We start from the raw sequence: 17760 nt of genomic DNA, 5'->3' as shown, positions 1-17760 counted from the left end.
TTACCAATGAATAAACATGCTTAAATATGAAATCTTATTAAACAAAAATTGCCTGTGGGCTAAATTTTTAATTTAATAAGATTAGATTTAGATGTAGATTATGATAGATTTACACAATTTATGAAAAACTTAAAGTTTAATATTTCTATCTTAATGAAAGGTATGAAACACTTAATTATTTATAAATGTTTCAAAATTTTATACTTTATGATAAAATTATTAAATTAAATCTACATAATTTCCTGTGGGATAAATTAAGAGAATTTAATTTAACATATTAATCATGTGAATATAATAAAATCCCTGTAGGGTAAGATTATTATGTTCACATAATTCATGTCCATTATGTGATCTTAATCCACTTAATATATATAATTTTATATAATTAAGGATGCTGTGGCTACTCCCTAATTATTTAAAATTATGTGGTTCACTAGACACCAAAGTATAAACTGAAGATTAAAATTTTACTAAATCCAAAATTGCCTGTGGGCTAAATTTTAAATTTAATAAAATTAGATGAACTTTATGATAGATTTAATTAAACAATTAGTTTTGGAAAATGAAGGTTTATTATCTATCTTTAATTAAATTTGTGATAACACTATTAAATTAAATCCTCATAACTCCCTGTGGGGTAAATTAAGAGAATTTAATTTAACATATTATCCTAATTAATTATACAAATATAATAAAATCCCTGTGGGGTAAAATTATTATACCTATATAATTAATTACAAGTTATGTCCATTAAGGTGAATTTTAATTAATATATAATTTTATACAAATAAGGATGCTGTGGCTACTCCCTAATTATATAAAATTATATTTTCACTTTGACATTAGGTATTGGGCTCTACCTAAAAGTAATTTCGTTATTAACATAGTAGACAATCACTGAGATTAATGCTCCTAGTGTGGTCGTCCGAAGATCATTAAAAACCGTTCTAGATATGAGCATTTGTCCCAAATTCATGTTTTCTTATGTCAAACCACAAAATTACTTACATTTTATTCATATTTTATTCATTTTAGGAAGTTTTATGAATATTTTATGAAGTTTTATGAAACTTAATGTGCTATATAAAATATTCAACCTATCTTAATGTTTGAATATTTCTAAATATATCTAGCACTATAAAAGGAATTTATGTATAGCATTTAAATCATACAAATCTAAATTAATTGCATTAAACATAAATTTGCCAAATAAATACAAATTAATACAATTATTGTATGATAATAAATTAAATGTTTAATTCCATAATATATAATTAATTATGCATTTATGACCATATAATATCTTAAATATTTATACTAATAATTAATTTGTATAAATAAGGTAATTATACAAATTAGTACAATTAATTATATGGAATGAATTAAATGCAAAATTAAAGACTATACTTAATGGCAGATTTTTCAAATTTTATTAATTTAAACAATAAATTACATAAATTTGGTAATAAATAATTAAATGCACAATTATACAAATTGCACAATTATTACATGCCTAAATAAATCATGTAATTAATTACCATATTAAAACAAATTTCCATTTTCAGTTTATACTAAATAACATATTAATTCTAAATATATGTATTAAATTAAAAATGGAAATTAAAGAATGTAATTTATTGACTAAATTAACAATAGGAGAATAATTTATATTTCCAAATAAATAAAAAATATATAAAAAAAAAAATCGAAATTTTTTCCCTTTTTTTTTTTTTTTTTTTTGAAAAATACACTGCCATAAACGACATAATAAAATTTCCTTAAACTTCCAAAAATCATGAAATCAATTCCAAATGAATCTAAATGCAAAATTAAGACATTCATATAGATTTTATGCATCGAAAATACATAAAACAAAGACTTTAAAAATCACCAAAATTTTCTGAAAAATAATTTTGAGATTTCTTTGTTTTTTCAAAGTGGATTTTCATGCTTAGAACAATCTATATTAATATATGAATGTATTAATACATATACAATATATATATATATAAATATATATACATATATATACAGAAAAATAAAAGTATTGTATGTATATATATAAACATGAAATGTATATATGTATATATTTGTATATAGCATTTAGATATATAAATAATATATATATATATACAACATATATACGTAATGAAATGAAGAAAATATATATATATATGTATATGAATATATATATATATATATATGAATTGAATGAATAAACAAGTATATATGTATGAAAATATATATGTATATATATAATTGGGATTGAATGAATATGAATATATAAATATATACACAAACGAAAATAAATATATATATCAACACTGAATTAAATATATATATATATAAACACTGTATATACGAGTATATATATATATATATGAAACTCAAACTAAAATCAAGGCAGAGATAAAAACCGCTCTGATACCAACTGTTAGATATTTATATCTATAAACTGAAATGTATATGTTTAAGTATTAAGTGCGGAATTAATCAAACATATATACACTATGAATAAGGATCGAAATACCTCCAGCCATTGAATCTTGAGCTTCAAACCCACATAAGCTTTGATCTGCAAAGGAAATTGACTACCATGGGTAATCGGGCTTCCTCGCTCTCTCAACTCTCTTTAGATGGAATTTGCTGTTATGAACAGAATGAGTGAGGAGCTCGGGGACCGAGACCCTATATTTATAGGTGAGATACTCCATCAGTATCTGTGCCACATTAATTGTCAGAATATTTTGACAATTAATTCAGGAAATCAAATCAGGTAATGAATATAGAAATCTGACCATATATAGAATATTTCGTAATTGATTCTGTCCAGATTCAATGAATATAAAATATTCATTTATCAGAATCAATAATATTATTTTATTTCCTTAATTAGAAATATTCTAATAAAACCTTCATTAACTAGGGTAAAAACCAACCGAAAAAATCTAAAGGTACCGCGGTTCATGTGTTATCTTCCTCAGATGGCATTGGCTGGGATATTTCCTTTTAGTGCGATTTGCGTTGAGCTTTCGTCTGTGGTTTATAGCTTGTGGGGTTATGAGAATTACACTCAGTACAAGTTTCTGTTTGTAACCTTCATTCTTCTTCTAATCATCACTGCTTTAATCAATGTGGGCTTGATTTGTTGCAAGATTGTTTCTAAAGATCACAAATGGTGGTGGAGGTATGTACTTAAATTTCTTTTGAGGTTATTAATTTTAGCTATAGTAGAGTTGTTTGGCATGTTCAAATTATGGACCCTATAATGTGATTATTAGAGAACATTGTCCGTCATATATAAGAACATGAGCTACTCATCTCTTGCAGGAACTGAGAGGATTATTTTATATCCATTGATAAAAATGATTATATGTTTCAGTAAAATAATTTCTTGTTTAGAGGGATTCTTATTTGGTTGGATGGGGGAAATTACTAGACTATAAGTATGATTTATTTACAATTTGTGGGAATATATTCTGAACAATGAAAGCATTTGAGTTTAGAAAGGTAGTGGCTAAGGCTGTGTTTGGTTAGAGGTATTGAAATGAAATGGAATTGAAAAGAATCAATTTTGTTTAGTAAGTTAATAATAATAATAAAGTTTGTGCATTTTTGATTCAGGTCATTTGTGTATGGTGGATCAATTGGATTGTATGTTTATGGGTTTTGCATACATTACTTATTGTATAAGAGATCAGATATGTCAGGTTCCTTACAACTCTCATTCTTCTTAGGATACATGGCTTGCATTTGCTATGCCCTTTTCTTGATGTTTGGTAGTGTTGGTTTCTTAGCCTCTTATCTCTTTCTTCGCCAAATTTACCATTCTCTTCATTACTCAAAAACTTGATATAGCTGATGACATGAGATGAGATAATTGTATTACATCTTTTTTTTTAATTATTATTATTATGTATTTTGGTGAGATAAATTGATAGTGTATTAGGTATTCGGGGTATTGATTCAATTTAATTCGTACTATTTTATTCAAATTTCATATTTTAGATACAATCAAATTCGAAAAATTTGCAGATTGGATCGGTTATTTTTTATTAGTTACTTTTAATATTAAATTATTTAACATTTATTAAAAAATATTTTTTTTTCACATAACTAATAATAAAATAAAACAAATTATTATTATTTTGTATCTTGAACAACCAATTCAAATAAATAAATAAAATAACAAATTCAAAAAAGATGAAGAAAAACAAAATTTTAATTTTATTCTAGATTATATTTTGCTGTAAATAAGAATGCAATATAATATTTGATTTATTATTTTTTTTAAATACATTTATATTATTTTATATTTTTTAATAATTTTAATTATAGAATTATAATATTTTAAGTTTTATTATTATTTTAATTTATTTATGATTGAAAATATATATGCTATTATTATAATTATTAAATGGAAATTTACAAAAATACTGGAATTTGGGTTAACTTTTACAAAAATACTGTCACACGGAATTTTTTTCAAAAATACTGTGTTTTTATAAAACACTACTAAAACACAAAGCAGAACAACTCAAAACAATAGTAGAACACTAGTAAAACACCAGTAGAACACCAGTGAAAACTTAACACAGTATACTGCAGTATGAAACTTATAAAAAATACAGTAAAAAAGTAAAAAAATACCGCCTCGCAGTATTTTTGTAAAAAAATGGTAAAAGTTAGTATACCATGTAAATTTCCCTTATTAAATTATAGGGTTTTTAATATTCACTTTTTGGACTTGTGTATTGTATTTTTGAGTTAATTTATTTATGCTTACATATCGTATGTTCGGCCTGTATTTACAGCGCAAACAATGGACTATGAATGATATTGTTGGGCCTCGTGACAAAGCCCAAATTGACCACCCATAAAGCCCAAAACGTTAGCTATCCTGTTACACCATGGCGCCAAATGCCAATTTCTGTTGATTCAGTTCTTTTCCTTTGATTCAATCTCACTGCAAATTTGGAATCTTCTCTCTTTCTCTCTCTCTCTCTCTCTCTCTCTCTCTCTCTCTCTCTCAAAATAAAAGTCAAATCCCACTCAAAAAGTCAACGCATCACTGAAAATCCAGACATGGATCAAGATTCTTTCTTACATTTTCACCATCTCAAGGTTATATCCTTTTTCTCTTTCTCTCTCCCCTCTTCCATTTTCATTTGCATTGTACCTCATTTGATTTTCCTTTTTTTTTTTTTTTTGCAATGAAGGGTTCTTATATTGAATACTGAAGCAAAAAAATGGTGAAGTTTCTGCTTATTATTATTATTATTATTATTATTATTATCTGTGTTCTAATATGTTGTGGAAGTGGAAGCCTAGTGAGATCTGATACTGAAAATCACAGCTATAAAGCTGGAGATCCTGTTCCTTTATATGTTAATAAAGTTGGTCCCTATCAAAATCCCAGGTAATCTCTAAAATCATTCATTCTTGTGTATGGGATTTTTCAGTTTGGATTGGGTGATTTTTCCTTTTCTTATTAATTTCTGCTTCTCTGTCAGTGAATCATACAGCTATTTTGATCTACCATTCTGTCAACCAGGTTCTTTTTTCTTTTCACTCCTCAACTTTTTATTTTCCTCTTAGGGAAAAATGGTTGCATAAATACCCTAATGTATGTATTTTGTTGCAATTCTATACTCAAAAATCTTGATTTTTTATGGCTTTAATGCTCAATGTTCATAAAACAGTTGTTTTATTAAGAGTATTGCTATTGGGTACTAATTGTGTTCGTAAGTTATTAAATTAAAATGTGTGGAATTCGAGATATAATTACACCAATAATCTTTAACATTTCTCTTTTCGTGTGACAATTGTCAACTCCTTATTGGTCTAAATTGATTGGTTAGACCAATGAGGAGCATGCCTTAGTTAATATTTAACAGAACTAATTGAGCATTAGTAAAGAAGTCACTATTTATCAACATTTGGTTATTTGTGCTTAAGAAAATAGAGAGAGTTTAACAAATATTGAATATTCATGCCACTTATAATCCTTTCTCTTAATATATTTTTGCATTTTTTATTTGGAACTTTTATTACGTTTTTTGGTATATTATAATGGCAGATAATTTCAAGAAGAAAAATCGAACTTTGAGTGAGTTGTTGAGTGGAGATAATCTCATCAAGGCTCCATATGAACTTGAGTTTTTAGTTGAAAAAAGGCTTGAAATTGCTTGTTCCAAAACCTTAACAAAGGAAGAAGTTTCTCAGTTTAGAGAAGCAATCAAAAGAAATTACTACTTCCAAATGTACTATGATGACTTGCCAATCTTGGAATCTATAGGAGAGAGTTACAACAGAGGCATTATTACTGATATGGATAACTACACATTTATACTTCACACATACATTCAATTTGAAATTCTTTTCAACAAGGACCGAGTAATCGAAATCAAGATTCAATTCATCCCCGGATTAGGAAAAGACATAACTGAGGACAAGGAAAAGTGTGTAGACTTTGTTTACAATGTATATTGGAAGGAAGTTGACACTGCATTTGACAAGAGAATGGAGAAGTACTTAGTTGCTCCATCACGGTGCAATCACATCGAGTTCAATTGGTTTGCAATTATAAATACATGCGAATCACTAATCGTCGCGATTGGTATCCTTCTGAAACTTTACTTTCATGCTCTTAAGAAGGATTTTTCTGAGTAAGCATTGTTAATCCTTAGCTATATATTAATCTTATGATCTGTTTCTTGTTTTTGTTTTTTCCTTTATGTATTTTTGTTTTTCATAAATGATGACTACAATAGGAGGTTGCATTATAAAGAATTGAATAACAATTACCAACATGAAAGAAGATGGAAGTGTATTCTAGATGATGTATTTACATTACCAGCTCACAAGTCATTGCTTGCTGCAGCACTTGGTTCTGGTACTCAATTGTTTACACTGTAAGTACCTAAAGATTCTTCTAGTCTATTGAGCTATCAACTTAAACTTTTGAATAAATAGGATTTGTTCTCCTCAAACTATGACAATTGTAGAATTTTGCCTCTTGAAATTTTGTTTATTGTGAAAATTGTTGTAAATATCTCTTTTTGTTACATTCTGCTCATTTTTTTAAATAAATTTTTAATGTAGTACTAACATAGCGTTAATCTAGCCCAATTTAAGAGTCCTGACATACAGTAAATGCATAAATAGCAATATAATGATAGATTATGAGAATATATACATACATTATTAGAGCTAATGTTTTTATGTTAAATGCAAATAAACTGAATTTCGAGTAACTTAAAGTTGTTAAATAGACTCTTGTATTGCAACTATACATGTGACTCATAGCCACGTAGAAAATTGTTTTAAAAAAAATGAGCGAAATGTAACTGAAGGGTAGTATTTGCAATGATTTATAGTTTGGGGGAATTTTTGCAATAGAAAAAAGTTCAGAGAGCAATACTTTCTAGTCTCTACAAATGTCATAGTTGGGCCATTTTTTTTTATGAAAAGTACTAACTTTTTACTAACAGGATTTTTTCTCTTTGGGTAAGCTAATATGACTCTGTTTCAATGTTCTTGGCAATGCATTTCAAGTACCATGGTCATTCTCATACTTGGGGTAATTGGTATGTTTTATCCGTACAACCGAGTACCCTTATTGACTGCATTGATAATTACATACACAATAACTTCTAGTGTTGCTGGATACACTGCAACTTCAGTTTACTGTTATTTTGGAGGAACAAACTGGGTATGTGATGTGATGTGTGTTGTTCTTGATCTACACAATGGTGATTTTTAAGAGTATGATTCTGTGTACTGATTCCTTTTCCAATATTTTTGATTTGTTATTATGACAGTTGAGGAATTTACTCCTAACAGGATGCCTTTTTACTGGACCTCTTCTCTTTACATTTTGCCTTCTTAACTCAATAGCCTCTACTTACAAGGCATCTATAGCTCTTCCTTTAAACACAATCATAAAGTTTGTTCTTGTTTGGATGTTCTTTGCTACCCCATTGTATCTTTTGGGTGGATTTATTGGAAAAAGTTCCCAAACTGAGGTTCAAGCTCAATCCCAAAATAACAAGGATGAGCTAAAAGCTTCATTAACTGGGGTAAAAGCCAGTCGAAAAATTCTAAAGGTACCGCGGTTCATGTGTTATCTTCCTCAGATGGCATTGGCTGGGATATTTCCTTTTAGTGCGATTTGCGTTGAGCTTTCGTCAGTGGTTTATAGCTTGTGGGGTTATGAGAATTACACTCAGTACAAGTTTCTGTTTGTAACCTTCATTCTTCTTCTAATCATCACTGCTTTAATCAATGTGGGCTTGATTTGTTGCAAGATTGTTTCTAAAGATCACAAATGGTGGTGGAGGTATGTACTTAATTTCTATTGAGGTTATTAATTTTAGCTATAGTAGAGTTGTTTGGCATGTTCAAATTATGGACCCTATAAGTGACAAAATAATTGAAACTGATTGATCCTTGTTTTTTTTTTTAATTTACACTAAATGCATCTCTTGCAGGAACTGAGAGGATTATTTTATATCCATTGATAAAAATGATTATATGTTTCAGTGAAATAATTTCTTGTTCAGAGGGATTCTTATTTGGTTGGATGGGGGAAATTACTAGACTATAAGTATGATTTATTTACAATTTGTGGGAATATATTCTGAACAATGAAAGCATTTGAGTTTAGAGAGGTAGTGGCTAAGGCTGTGTTTGGTTAGAGGTATTGAAATGAAATGGAATTGAAAAGAATCAATTTTGTTTAGTAAGTTAATAATAATAATAATAATAAAGTTTGTGCATTTTTGATTCAGGTCATTTGTGTATGGTGGATCAATTGGATTGTATGTTTATGGGTTTTGCATACATTACTTATTGTATAAGAGATCAGATATGTTAGGTTCCTTACAACTCTCATTCTTCTTAGGATACATGGCTTGCATTTGCTATGCCCTTTTCTTGATGTTTGGTAGTGTTGGTTTCTTAGCCTCTTATCTCTTTCTTCGCCAAATTTACAATTCTCTTCATTACTCAAAAACTTGATATAGCTGATGACATGAGATGAGATAATTGTATTACATCTTTTTATTATTATTACTATTATTATTATGTATTTTGGTGAGATAAATTGATAGTGTATTAGGTATTCGGGGTATTCATCCAATTTAATTCGTACTATTTTATTCAAATTTCATATTTTGGATACAATCAAATTCGAAAAATTTACAGATTGGATCGGTTATTTTTTATTGTTACTTTTTAATATTGAATTATTTAACATTTATTAAAAAATATTTTTTTTCACATAACCAATAATAAAATAAAATAAATTATTATTATTTTGTATCTTACACAACCAATTCAAATAAATAAATAAAATAACAAATTCAAAAAAAGATGAAGAAAAACAAAATTTTAATTTTATTCTAGGTTATATTTTGCTATAAATAAGAATGCAATATAATATTTGATTTATTGTTTTTTAAATACATTTATATCATATGTATTTTTTCTTTGAAAATTTTCCATATTATTATTTATTAACAGTCATTTACAATAATAAGGAAAATAGGATAAGAAATTTACATATTATAATTATGATATGAATTTATATCATATGTATTAAATTTTTAAATTATTATTTTTTACATTAAAATATTAATTATATATAAATATGTGTATTGGATTAGATAAGTTATTTTTATATGTCAATTCATATCTAATCCGCATAAGTATAAATTTTAAATTTTCCAATTTAATCTGAAAAGTGCAGAATCCACCACAACCACAAAGCCAACAAGTCTTCTACTTTTACACATAGGAGCATCAAATAAGTAATATATACTTAACTATGAAATAAACTGAACTTCGCGTGCGGTGATATTTTGTTTAATGATAATTAATTAATTTTAGTAATTGTGTTAGTCAAAATTTAAATTTGTAAGATTTAAAATCATAAAATTTTATGAAACTTATAAAGATCATTGATAATAATATGAAACCCAACATCATTGATATACAAAAATTAAAAATCCTAAAGTTATATTAACCCGAAATATACAATTAATTTAATTATTTATCGACAATTTTCCTTGTGATAGAATATGCTAAGAAATGATAGAAGAGAGACTCATATACGAAGAGACATGTTGCAAATATGACCTTTAATTATGAGATTCATCATTTATTGCAATTCTATATTTATTGTGAGTATATAAGAAAAAATTATTCTATGCTATATATGAAGAGAATGATAATATACTAATTAACATTGATTTTTTTAATGATATTGATTGTTTTTTGCAAAAAATTATAAAATATATACTAATTAATATTGAAATTCTCTGGCACAAAAATAATATATATAGATTGATTATTTTAAATGTAAATTGTGAACGCTTTAGATTGATAATAATATAAATTTTTAAATATAAATTTTGGAGTTACAAAACTAATAAAAAATTTAAAAACTAAAAAATTAAAGAGAGAACAAATAATGCTAATTGAAGAGATCTTAGAGTGACATGTCACTACCTCATATCTCTCCTTTATATATATATATATATTTATATAAATATATATATATAGATAGGATATGAGTGTTCATAAAATCAAGACAAGGTAGTGGTCCTGTTGGTGTGTTGACAACAATATTAATTTTCAGCGGCAGCAACGTTGTTGGAAGTAGGCATCGAGTAGCGACATAAAGGGCACAAATGATTAATTTTTAGCCAAGAAACAATACAATTCTTGTGAAAAAGATGAGAACATGGCATCTCTACGATTTTCCAATCTTCAAACAATAAATTTTCTTGGCAAATGGTACAATTATTGTCGTTACTCAAAGAGACTAATAAATCATCATCGTCCTCATTCAATTCTTTGAGTTTTTTAATGGATTCATGTGTTGCAGGAACATTTGGAATAGCATTAAGTGCTTCCCTAAAAGTAATATCAATGATATTCGATTCTTCTTCTTGTTCTGGAATACTTGTGGCAATAATAAAAATATTAATAAAAACGATTTTAGAAGCTGCAAATGGAGGATCGTTGAGAATATTGATGAGACTAGTTTCTATTTCGTTGGTAAAAGAAAATAAAATTGTTGAATCTGTCACGCCAAGTTCAAGTAGAATACGTCTAATGAAGTTGAAAGGATCATAAAAATATGAAGTACGAGAAGTTGATATTCTTTTACGTACTCTTTGAGTAATGTCTCCAAAAGGTAACAATTGATGACAAAAATTTAGTGTAAAAACTAAGAAGTTATTGTTTAGTTGGGCCAAAGAGTTTGATAGTAAAAAATCATTTGGTGAATCTAAATCTAGATCTACAGTCATGTTGTAAGTGGTAGGGGTGTTCATGGTGTTGTAAGTTTAATAATTAAGTCACTAAATTTTGGAAGAAGAGAACCTATTTGCTATCTTGGAAGTACTCTTAGGTTTTGCGTGTATTGATTAAAAGAACTAATGTATTATTTATATAAAAACAGAATACCTAATCCTATAAGGATATGATATATATTTCCCCTAAAAAATGATAGGGAATTTACCCATTACACGCTAGTTTCCTAATTTTTTCACGTTTTTACGCTTTTAATTTGTGTTTTCCACCTTTATAAAACTTTTTTTTTTTTTTTTCATAAATACATTTTATTAACATTTTTATATTAATTTATACGTTTTTTCTGTTTCCAAAATCCCTAAATCTGAGACTTTCCTTTTTCCTTCAAGGAGAAATTGTCGGACTCCCTCATCTCGATAGATGAGCTTTGCCCCAAACAGATCCCATAAATGGATTTCCCTTCCTCAGAAACCCCAACCCAGTTCTTCCTCCCTCTCCCCTCGAAGAATCTGTCGTTTCCATTGCTCCGGTACCGATGCTGGTTGTTCTCTCTTTGGAAACTGCGCCTTGAAACCCCTTCTGCCTCCGTAGATCGGTGCTCCTCCGGTACCGATACAACTTGTTGCAATATTGACATAAAGAAACAACATCCACTTTGTGTTCAATGTAATGAAGACTGAAAGTCACCGGAGCTAAAAGGAGACGCCAGAGAAGGAAAGACATTGCCGACAAGAGAGGCGGGTATGCTGTTTGGTCGATAAGCCAACCTTTTCTCGAGCTCTGGTTCTTTTTTCTCTGTCGACAAAGTGGACAAGAGGAACAAACCGTATAGTTGCTAATTTTTGCAATAAAAAACACAACAAGTGTAGAAGAGGGAGAGATTAGCTACAGATTTGTCATTCCAAAAATAATGCTACAGATATGCCCTTAGACTATTTTCAATGAGAACCATACCAAAAGTTCTTAATGGAATATGGTTTGAGGTAAAACAGCAAAAGTTCACCAAACAATTTTGACACTACCTGCGAGGGTTTGGGGAAGGGTCGGAGAAGCTAACCTCCCACAACTTCGGGATGCTTACTCGACTGGCGCAGCTCGGAAAACGGCGATAATGGAGGTTCGGTTGTCTCCAGACCTCTGTTTCGTGCCAACGCTAGCACACGGATGGAGGTTCGGTTGTCTCCAGACCTCTGTTTCGTGCCAACGCTAGCACACGGATGGAGGTTCGGTTGTCTCCAGAGCTCTGTTCGGTTCGCACGTATTTTTGCAAAATAAAATGTAAATGTGCTTAGTTTTTAATATTAACTTATTTTTGAAAATAAATTTGATTAAAAATACAAAACAGCCCAAAAAGATATATATTGTTAAAAAAAAAAAAAAAATCGTATAGCTAATTTTATTGCTCAAACAGAAAATTTGTATAATTTTAGAATTTAAATTTTTAAAATTAAGTTTACTTTCGTTAAAAGAATAATTTATTAAATGAATATAAAAACATTTAATATAATTTATTTATTAATATTTGAAAAATCATTAATCTTTTTTTTTTCTTTTCGTTTTTTAACAAAAAGTAATAATTACTCTCAAAATAAAAAAAAACAAATAGATTCATACGTATTAAGTTATTAGATTTTTATTTCAAAAAAATAGTTATTATTAGATTTTTGTTTAAAAAAAGTTATTATTCAAAAAAGAAAAATTTGCAGCAAAATATTTATTTTGTTCCATTTATTGCTATTAAATGCTCAAAATTTAAAATTTGTGACAAAAATACTCAAACTCTCATATTTTATTATGGTAATTTGATTGCAGCTAAACTCGCTGAACTTTAAAGTTTGGCACGGTCAAATTCCTAATCTGAAAAAGTTATGTCTAAATTTTTTAATCTCTACAATCATTTTATTATGTAGTCTTTTGGCTTACTGTATACGCACATGGTGAAATTTCATCGGTCCATTTTTTTGTATATTTTAAATTATTTTTTTTTTCTAAATAAAAGATATTTATTGAATGAAAAAACTAGATCTGTAAAGTGAATACAGAAATGAATTTCTCTATGAAATTGCAGAAGGGACAAACCAAAGCAAGAATTAGAAATACAAATATATTGGAAATAAGACAATCTTTTGCGTAGTATCACTTCTTATATGTATATGACATTAGAAGTATCACCTCTTAAACTTTAATGAAGCTCAAATCTAACACAAAGACACAACACCAACCATGGATCTTTGTTGATTAACAAATGATTCAAAAATTATTTTCCTGAAATAATAAACAAAATTAAATCTTTGATTTTTTTTCTTTCATTGTCATGAGCGTCTGATCTCTGACAACAAAAATCATGAGTCTTCATCATTAAAACCGGTAGCGGCCGCATCGCCCGGAACAACTACAAAGCCAAAGCCACCTGAAAACAACGGTGGAGCAAGTCACGAAGATTATTAGCATAGTCCCTTCTCTAATCATCATTATCATCAAATTCAGTGACGGACCCAAAATTTTTACTTTGTGGGGGCTTATTTATCATTAAAAAATATTTATACATATATTATAATCATTTTTACTAGTTTTATTTAATTTTATGGGGAGTTTTTCTATTATTTTGGTCTATAATTATCAAATTAAAAAAATTACATTTAATTTTTTTAAAAGCAATATTTTTGTTAGTGGGGACTATAGCCCTCACATTGTTACTTGTGGGTCCGTCCCTGATCAAATTCCATTATGTTTTGGGCAATGTGTCAGTGGTGCAAGATGGAAAATGAGTGTTTTAGATTGAACTTAAAAAAATAATATCCAACAACCTATTAAACAATGAAACTAAACATTCCAAAGACGTAATAGGAAATTGTCCAACCAAACAAGATATTCATCCATCAATTAATCTAGGAAAATTTACATTTGGAGCCTTTATTTTGATCTAATTTCCTTTTTTGCCGTGATCTATTATATTGGGTAAGTTTACCGTTTTTTATTACCGTTTTATATTTAATTATCATTTATTGAGCCACGCGTTTCCCAAGTGACGTCAGACCAAGTGTTGTCACTTCTTATCCATCATCCCACGTCTTGCATCTCACGCGCGTCAGGGGTATCACGTTTTTTGATATTCATGATAATTGCTCCCTATTTTGTAGACTTGTAAGTATATTGTCTAGTTAGAGGGAGGGAGCGGTTTATAGGGTTTTTTAGTGGGTTTCTTTTTTTCAAGTTGAGAAATTTCTAGTGTGGGTATTTTTTAGAGAGAGTTTTGAAATTCAAAATTTCTCTCTATTTAGTGTGGCAGTTTCATAGAGGGTTATTCATTTGAAACTTTCTCAAAAAAATCTGATTGTAAATGGTTAATACTCGTTCTTCCCTTTCTCCATCTGGTTCATCGAAGCTTCTTCTTGACAAGTTAAAAATGAAGAAAACGATTTCTGAAGATGACAATGAAGATCTTTCTGGTGGTTCTGAGGGCTCTGGTGATGTTTCTGTTAAGGAAGTGAAGAGGAAGCAATATAATCGTGGAAACAAGAAGGTTACTGACGATCGGCCTTTGAAAAAATTGAAACAAGTTGTTGAATATGATGAGGACTTCTACGACAGTGATGATCTAGAAGTTGAGAACAATGAATCGATGAAGGTATGTGTTCTTATTTTTGTTTATTTTTCAGTTTTTTATTTATTTTTTATGAGATTTTTTGGATTAGGTATTCTTTATAACTTTTTCTATTATCGATTTAGGTTTTGTTGTTATTTTTTAATTTTTTTATTGATTTTTATTTTTCATTTTGGTAGTTGTTTCTTGTTTTCTGAGTAGGGTGACACACATATATATATATATATTTATATTTTGTTTTCATTTTAGGTTTGTTGTTTGAGATTCTTTTATTTCCTTTTCATATTCTTTGTTGATGCTATTTCATCTTCAATTTTTGGGCATATTCATTTGTTAATTTGATGTTGCATATGTATGAGTGGATTTTCTTTTCTTTTTCGTTTTTAAGTTTTATCTGTTAGTGTTAATAGTGTTGTTTTGGTTTGTATATTTAAGTTTTAGTTTGTTTTTTTTTTTTTAATTTTTTTGTATTTTTAGTTTTTTTTTTTTTTGATATTCAAGTTTATTTAGGTGTTTATTATGTTTATATTTTTTTTTTGTATATGATTTAGTTTATTTTGTTTGTTATTATGTTATTGTATACTTTACTATTCCTACAGTTTCTTAATTCACACACTTACAAATCAAGCACAATACAGAAATGATTGGCATAGTTGTTGGGGAAATTGGTTCCGTCGTTTGTATTTTTGTTTATTTTTTTCAATTACATTTATATTAACAAATCAAGCACAATTTACAGAAATAATTGCCGTTATTGTTAGGTGGTTAATATTTTTGTATATGATTTAGTTTATTGACATATATGGCCTCTCGTGAATTCTAAAAATATAGTAGAGTAGATTATATATAAAGAAACAAAAGAAAACAACATGGTTGGACACATGATTTTGTAGTTGGATCAACAACGGTCCACCGGCAGTTGACCAAATTAAAATCTTGTAATATATATATATATATATGAACCATTTTTATTTATAAGTCACACACAATCACGGAGTACTATTCATATATATAAGTAAATTTAGTATCAAACCTTTTATTTGATGATATAAATAAGAGAGAGAGATTTGTTGTTATTGTTAAACTAACTAACCATTTAGATTTTAGAACACCTCTTTTTTTTTGTTATTGTTATTGTTAAACTAACTAACCTTTTTTATATACTTTACTATTTTCACGAGTAAACAGTAATGTTCTGTTTTTTTTTTATTATTGTTGGTATGTCAACTGTTTTGTTTACATAGTTTTCTTTGTTATTTATTACAATACGACTTTTGTATATCAAAGCCAATAAATATTAATAATAAAAGATGGTTGACTAAAAATGTTACACATTCAGTACTTTAACACATTTTCACTATCTTACTGCCATAACTTATATATTAATAAGTTTACCGTGATCTATTTTGACATTAGGTATGACATTAGGTTGTTTTTTTTTTATTATTTTGAAGTCTTTTTTAGGTGTTTATTATGTTTTATATTTTTTGTTATATATGATTTAGTTTATTTGGTTTGTTATTATGTTATTGTTTACTTTTGTATTCATACAGTTTTTTAATTCACACACTTAGAAATCAAGCAAAATACATACAAATGCTTGCTGTAGTTGTTGGGGACATTGGGTCCATTGTGTTTGTTTTTGTTTATTTTTCAATTACAAATGATTGCCGTTATTCTTAGGTGGTTAATATTTTTGTATATGATTTAGTTTAATTTTTTAATATTTATGTATTTTTGTATACTTTGCTATTTTCAGGAGTATACAATAATGTTATGTTTTTTCATTATTGTTGGCATGTTGACTGTTTTGTTTACATAGTTTTGTTTATTTGTAATTTTTTATTTTAATTTTTTTATGTGATTACTATTTTAATTTTTTAGGAGTGGGAGTTATATTTCAAGCATGAGGATAGGGTTGGTGGAAGAATAATTTTTTTTCCTAACCATGAAAACAATGTTATTGCCATTATCAATAGTAAATTGACTCCTTCTCAAGCAAAGCTGTTTCGTGAGACATGTTTTGGACATTTTTTGGACATGAATCCAATTGCAATGCAAACTCAGTTGATTCACAGTGTTTTGCACAGGGAGGTACACCAGAAAAATCCTTATGAAATGTGGTTCAAATTTGGTTCTCAAAATTTCAGGTTTAGTTTGGCTGAGTTTGCTGTTGTGACTGGTTTATTATGTGTTGGTGATTCTGATATGAGTGGTTATGCAAAGAAGGAGATTGCATTTGTGGATAAGTATTTTAGTGATCAACAAGTAACAGTCAGTGCTGTGGAGGAGAGGTTTAGGTATAGTGATTTTAAGTTGGACGAATACGCTGTTAAGATGGCGGTGTTGTATTTCGTTTCTAATTACTTGTTCACAAGCCCTAATTCCAAGAAGGTTCCTAATGAAATACTCAATATTGTTGGGATTGGTGATTATGAGAGTTTTCCTTGGGGAAAATTAGTTTTTAAGAAAACTTTACACAACTTGAGGATTGGTTTGAGGGGTGTACCAAAGAAAAAAACAGGGAAAGATATTGGTTCCAAGCATATTGATAAGCGTAAAGGGAAAGCAAAGGCTGCTGATAAAGAATCTTCGAGGACTTACAAGTTGCCTTGTTTTCCTTATGCATTTCTTGTTTGGATTTACGAAACTATTCCTCTTTGTCAGAAGGCTGGTTTTTGTGAATATGATAGTGATCCAGAATATAGGATTTGTAGATGGTTGAATGTGGGTCTTCCTAATAATAGTGCTGTTGAGAGGAAAGTTTTTTCATCTCCTAAGGTACATTTTTATTTATTTTTTTGATATTATGTAGTTTACATTTTTTTTTATTT

The 17760-nt window shown here is 28.1% G+C and overlaps 3 protein-coding genes and 1 long non-coding RNA gene across 5 annotated transcripts; 3 read left to right on the top strand and 1 right to left on the bottom strand.

The window, feature by feature from the left end:
• Window positions 1–2922: 2922 nt before the first annotated feature.
• Window positions 2923–4185, top strand: LOC133030802 (transmembrane 9 superfamily member 3-like). Its single transcript, XM_061103692.1, has 2 exons — window positions 2923–3187; window positions 3625–4185. The coding sequence occupies exons 1-2, from the start codon at window positions 2967–2969 to the stop codon at window positions 3851–3853; spliced, it is 450 nt and encodes a 149-aa protein (XP_060959675.1). The 5' UTR covers window positions 2923–2966; the 3' UTR covers window positions 3854–4185.
• Window positions 4186–4963: 778 nt separating this feature from the next.
• LOC133031042 (transmembrane 9 superfamily member 2-like) lies at window positions 4964–9167 on the top strand. Of its 2 annotated transcripts, none has more exons than XM_061104268.1 (8): window positions 4964–5124; window positions 5220–5419; window positions 5514–5554; window positions 6080–6668; window positions 6774–6914; window positions 7558–7714; window positions 7824–8341; window positions 8793–9167. In XM_061104268.1, the coding sequence occupies exons 2-8, from the start codon at window positions 5250–5252 to the stop codon at window positions 9019–9021; spliced, it is 1845 nt and encodes a 614-aa protein (XP_060960251.1). In that variant the 5' UTR covers window positions 4964–5124; window positions 5220–5249; the 3' UTR covers window positions 9022–9167. The 2 variants fall into 2 exon arrangements, with proteins under 2 accessions (XP_060960251.1, XP_060960252.1); XM_061104269.1 differs by lacking the exon at window positions 8793–9167 and adding an exon at window positions 8493–8786 and having other exon boundaries at window positions 4965–5124.
• Window positions 9168–11602: 2435 nt separating this feature from the next.
• Window positions 11603–12479, bottom strand: LOC133031045 (uncharacterized). The gene is made up of 2 exons (XR_009684563.1): window positions 12345–12479; window positions 11603–12117 (listed from the first exon to the last, which is right to left on the bottom strand). It is a non-coding gene; the product is annotated as an uncharacterized LOC133031045 (long non-coding RNA).
• A 190-nt stretch (window positions 12480–12669) lies between these two features.
• LOC133031043 (uncharacterized) lies at window positions 12670–17755 on the top strand. Its single transcript, XM_061104270.1, has 2 exons — window positions 12670–14950; window positions 16811–17755. The coding sequence occupies exons 1-2, from the start codon at window positions 14663–14665 to the stop codon at window positions 17729–17731; spliced, it is 1209 nt and encodes a 402-aa protein (XP_060960253.1). The 5' UTR covers window positions 12670–14662; the 3' UTR covers window positions 17732–17755.
• The last annotated feature ends 5 nt before the right edge of the window (window positions 17756–17760 follow it).

Source organism: Cannabis sativa, chromosome 9 (assembly GCF_029168945.1).
Source record: "Cannabis sativa cultivar Pink pepper isolate KNU-18-1 chromosome 9, ASM2916894v1, whole genome shotgun sequence".
Classification (NCBI taxonomy): Eukaryota; Viridiplantae; Streptophyta; class Magnoliopsida; order Rosales; family Cannabaceae; genus Cannabis; species Cannabis sativa.
The sequence above is the reverse complement of the archived record's forward strand: the minus strand, read 5'-3'. Positions and strand labels throughout refer to the sequence as shown.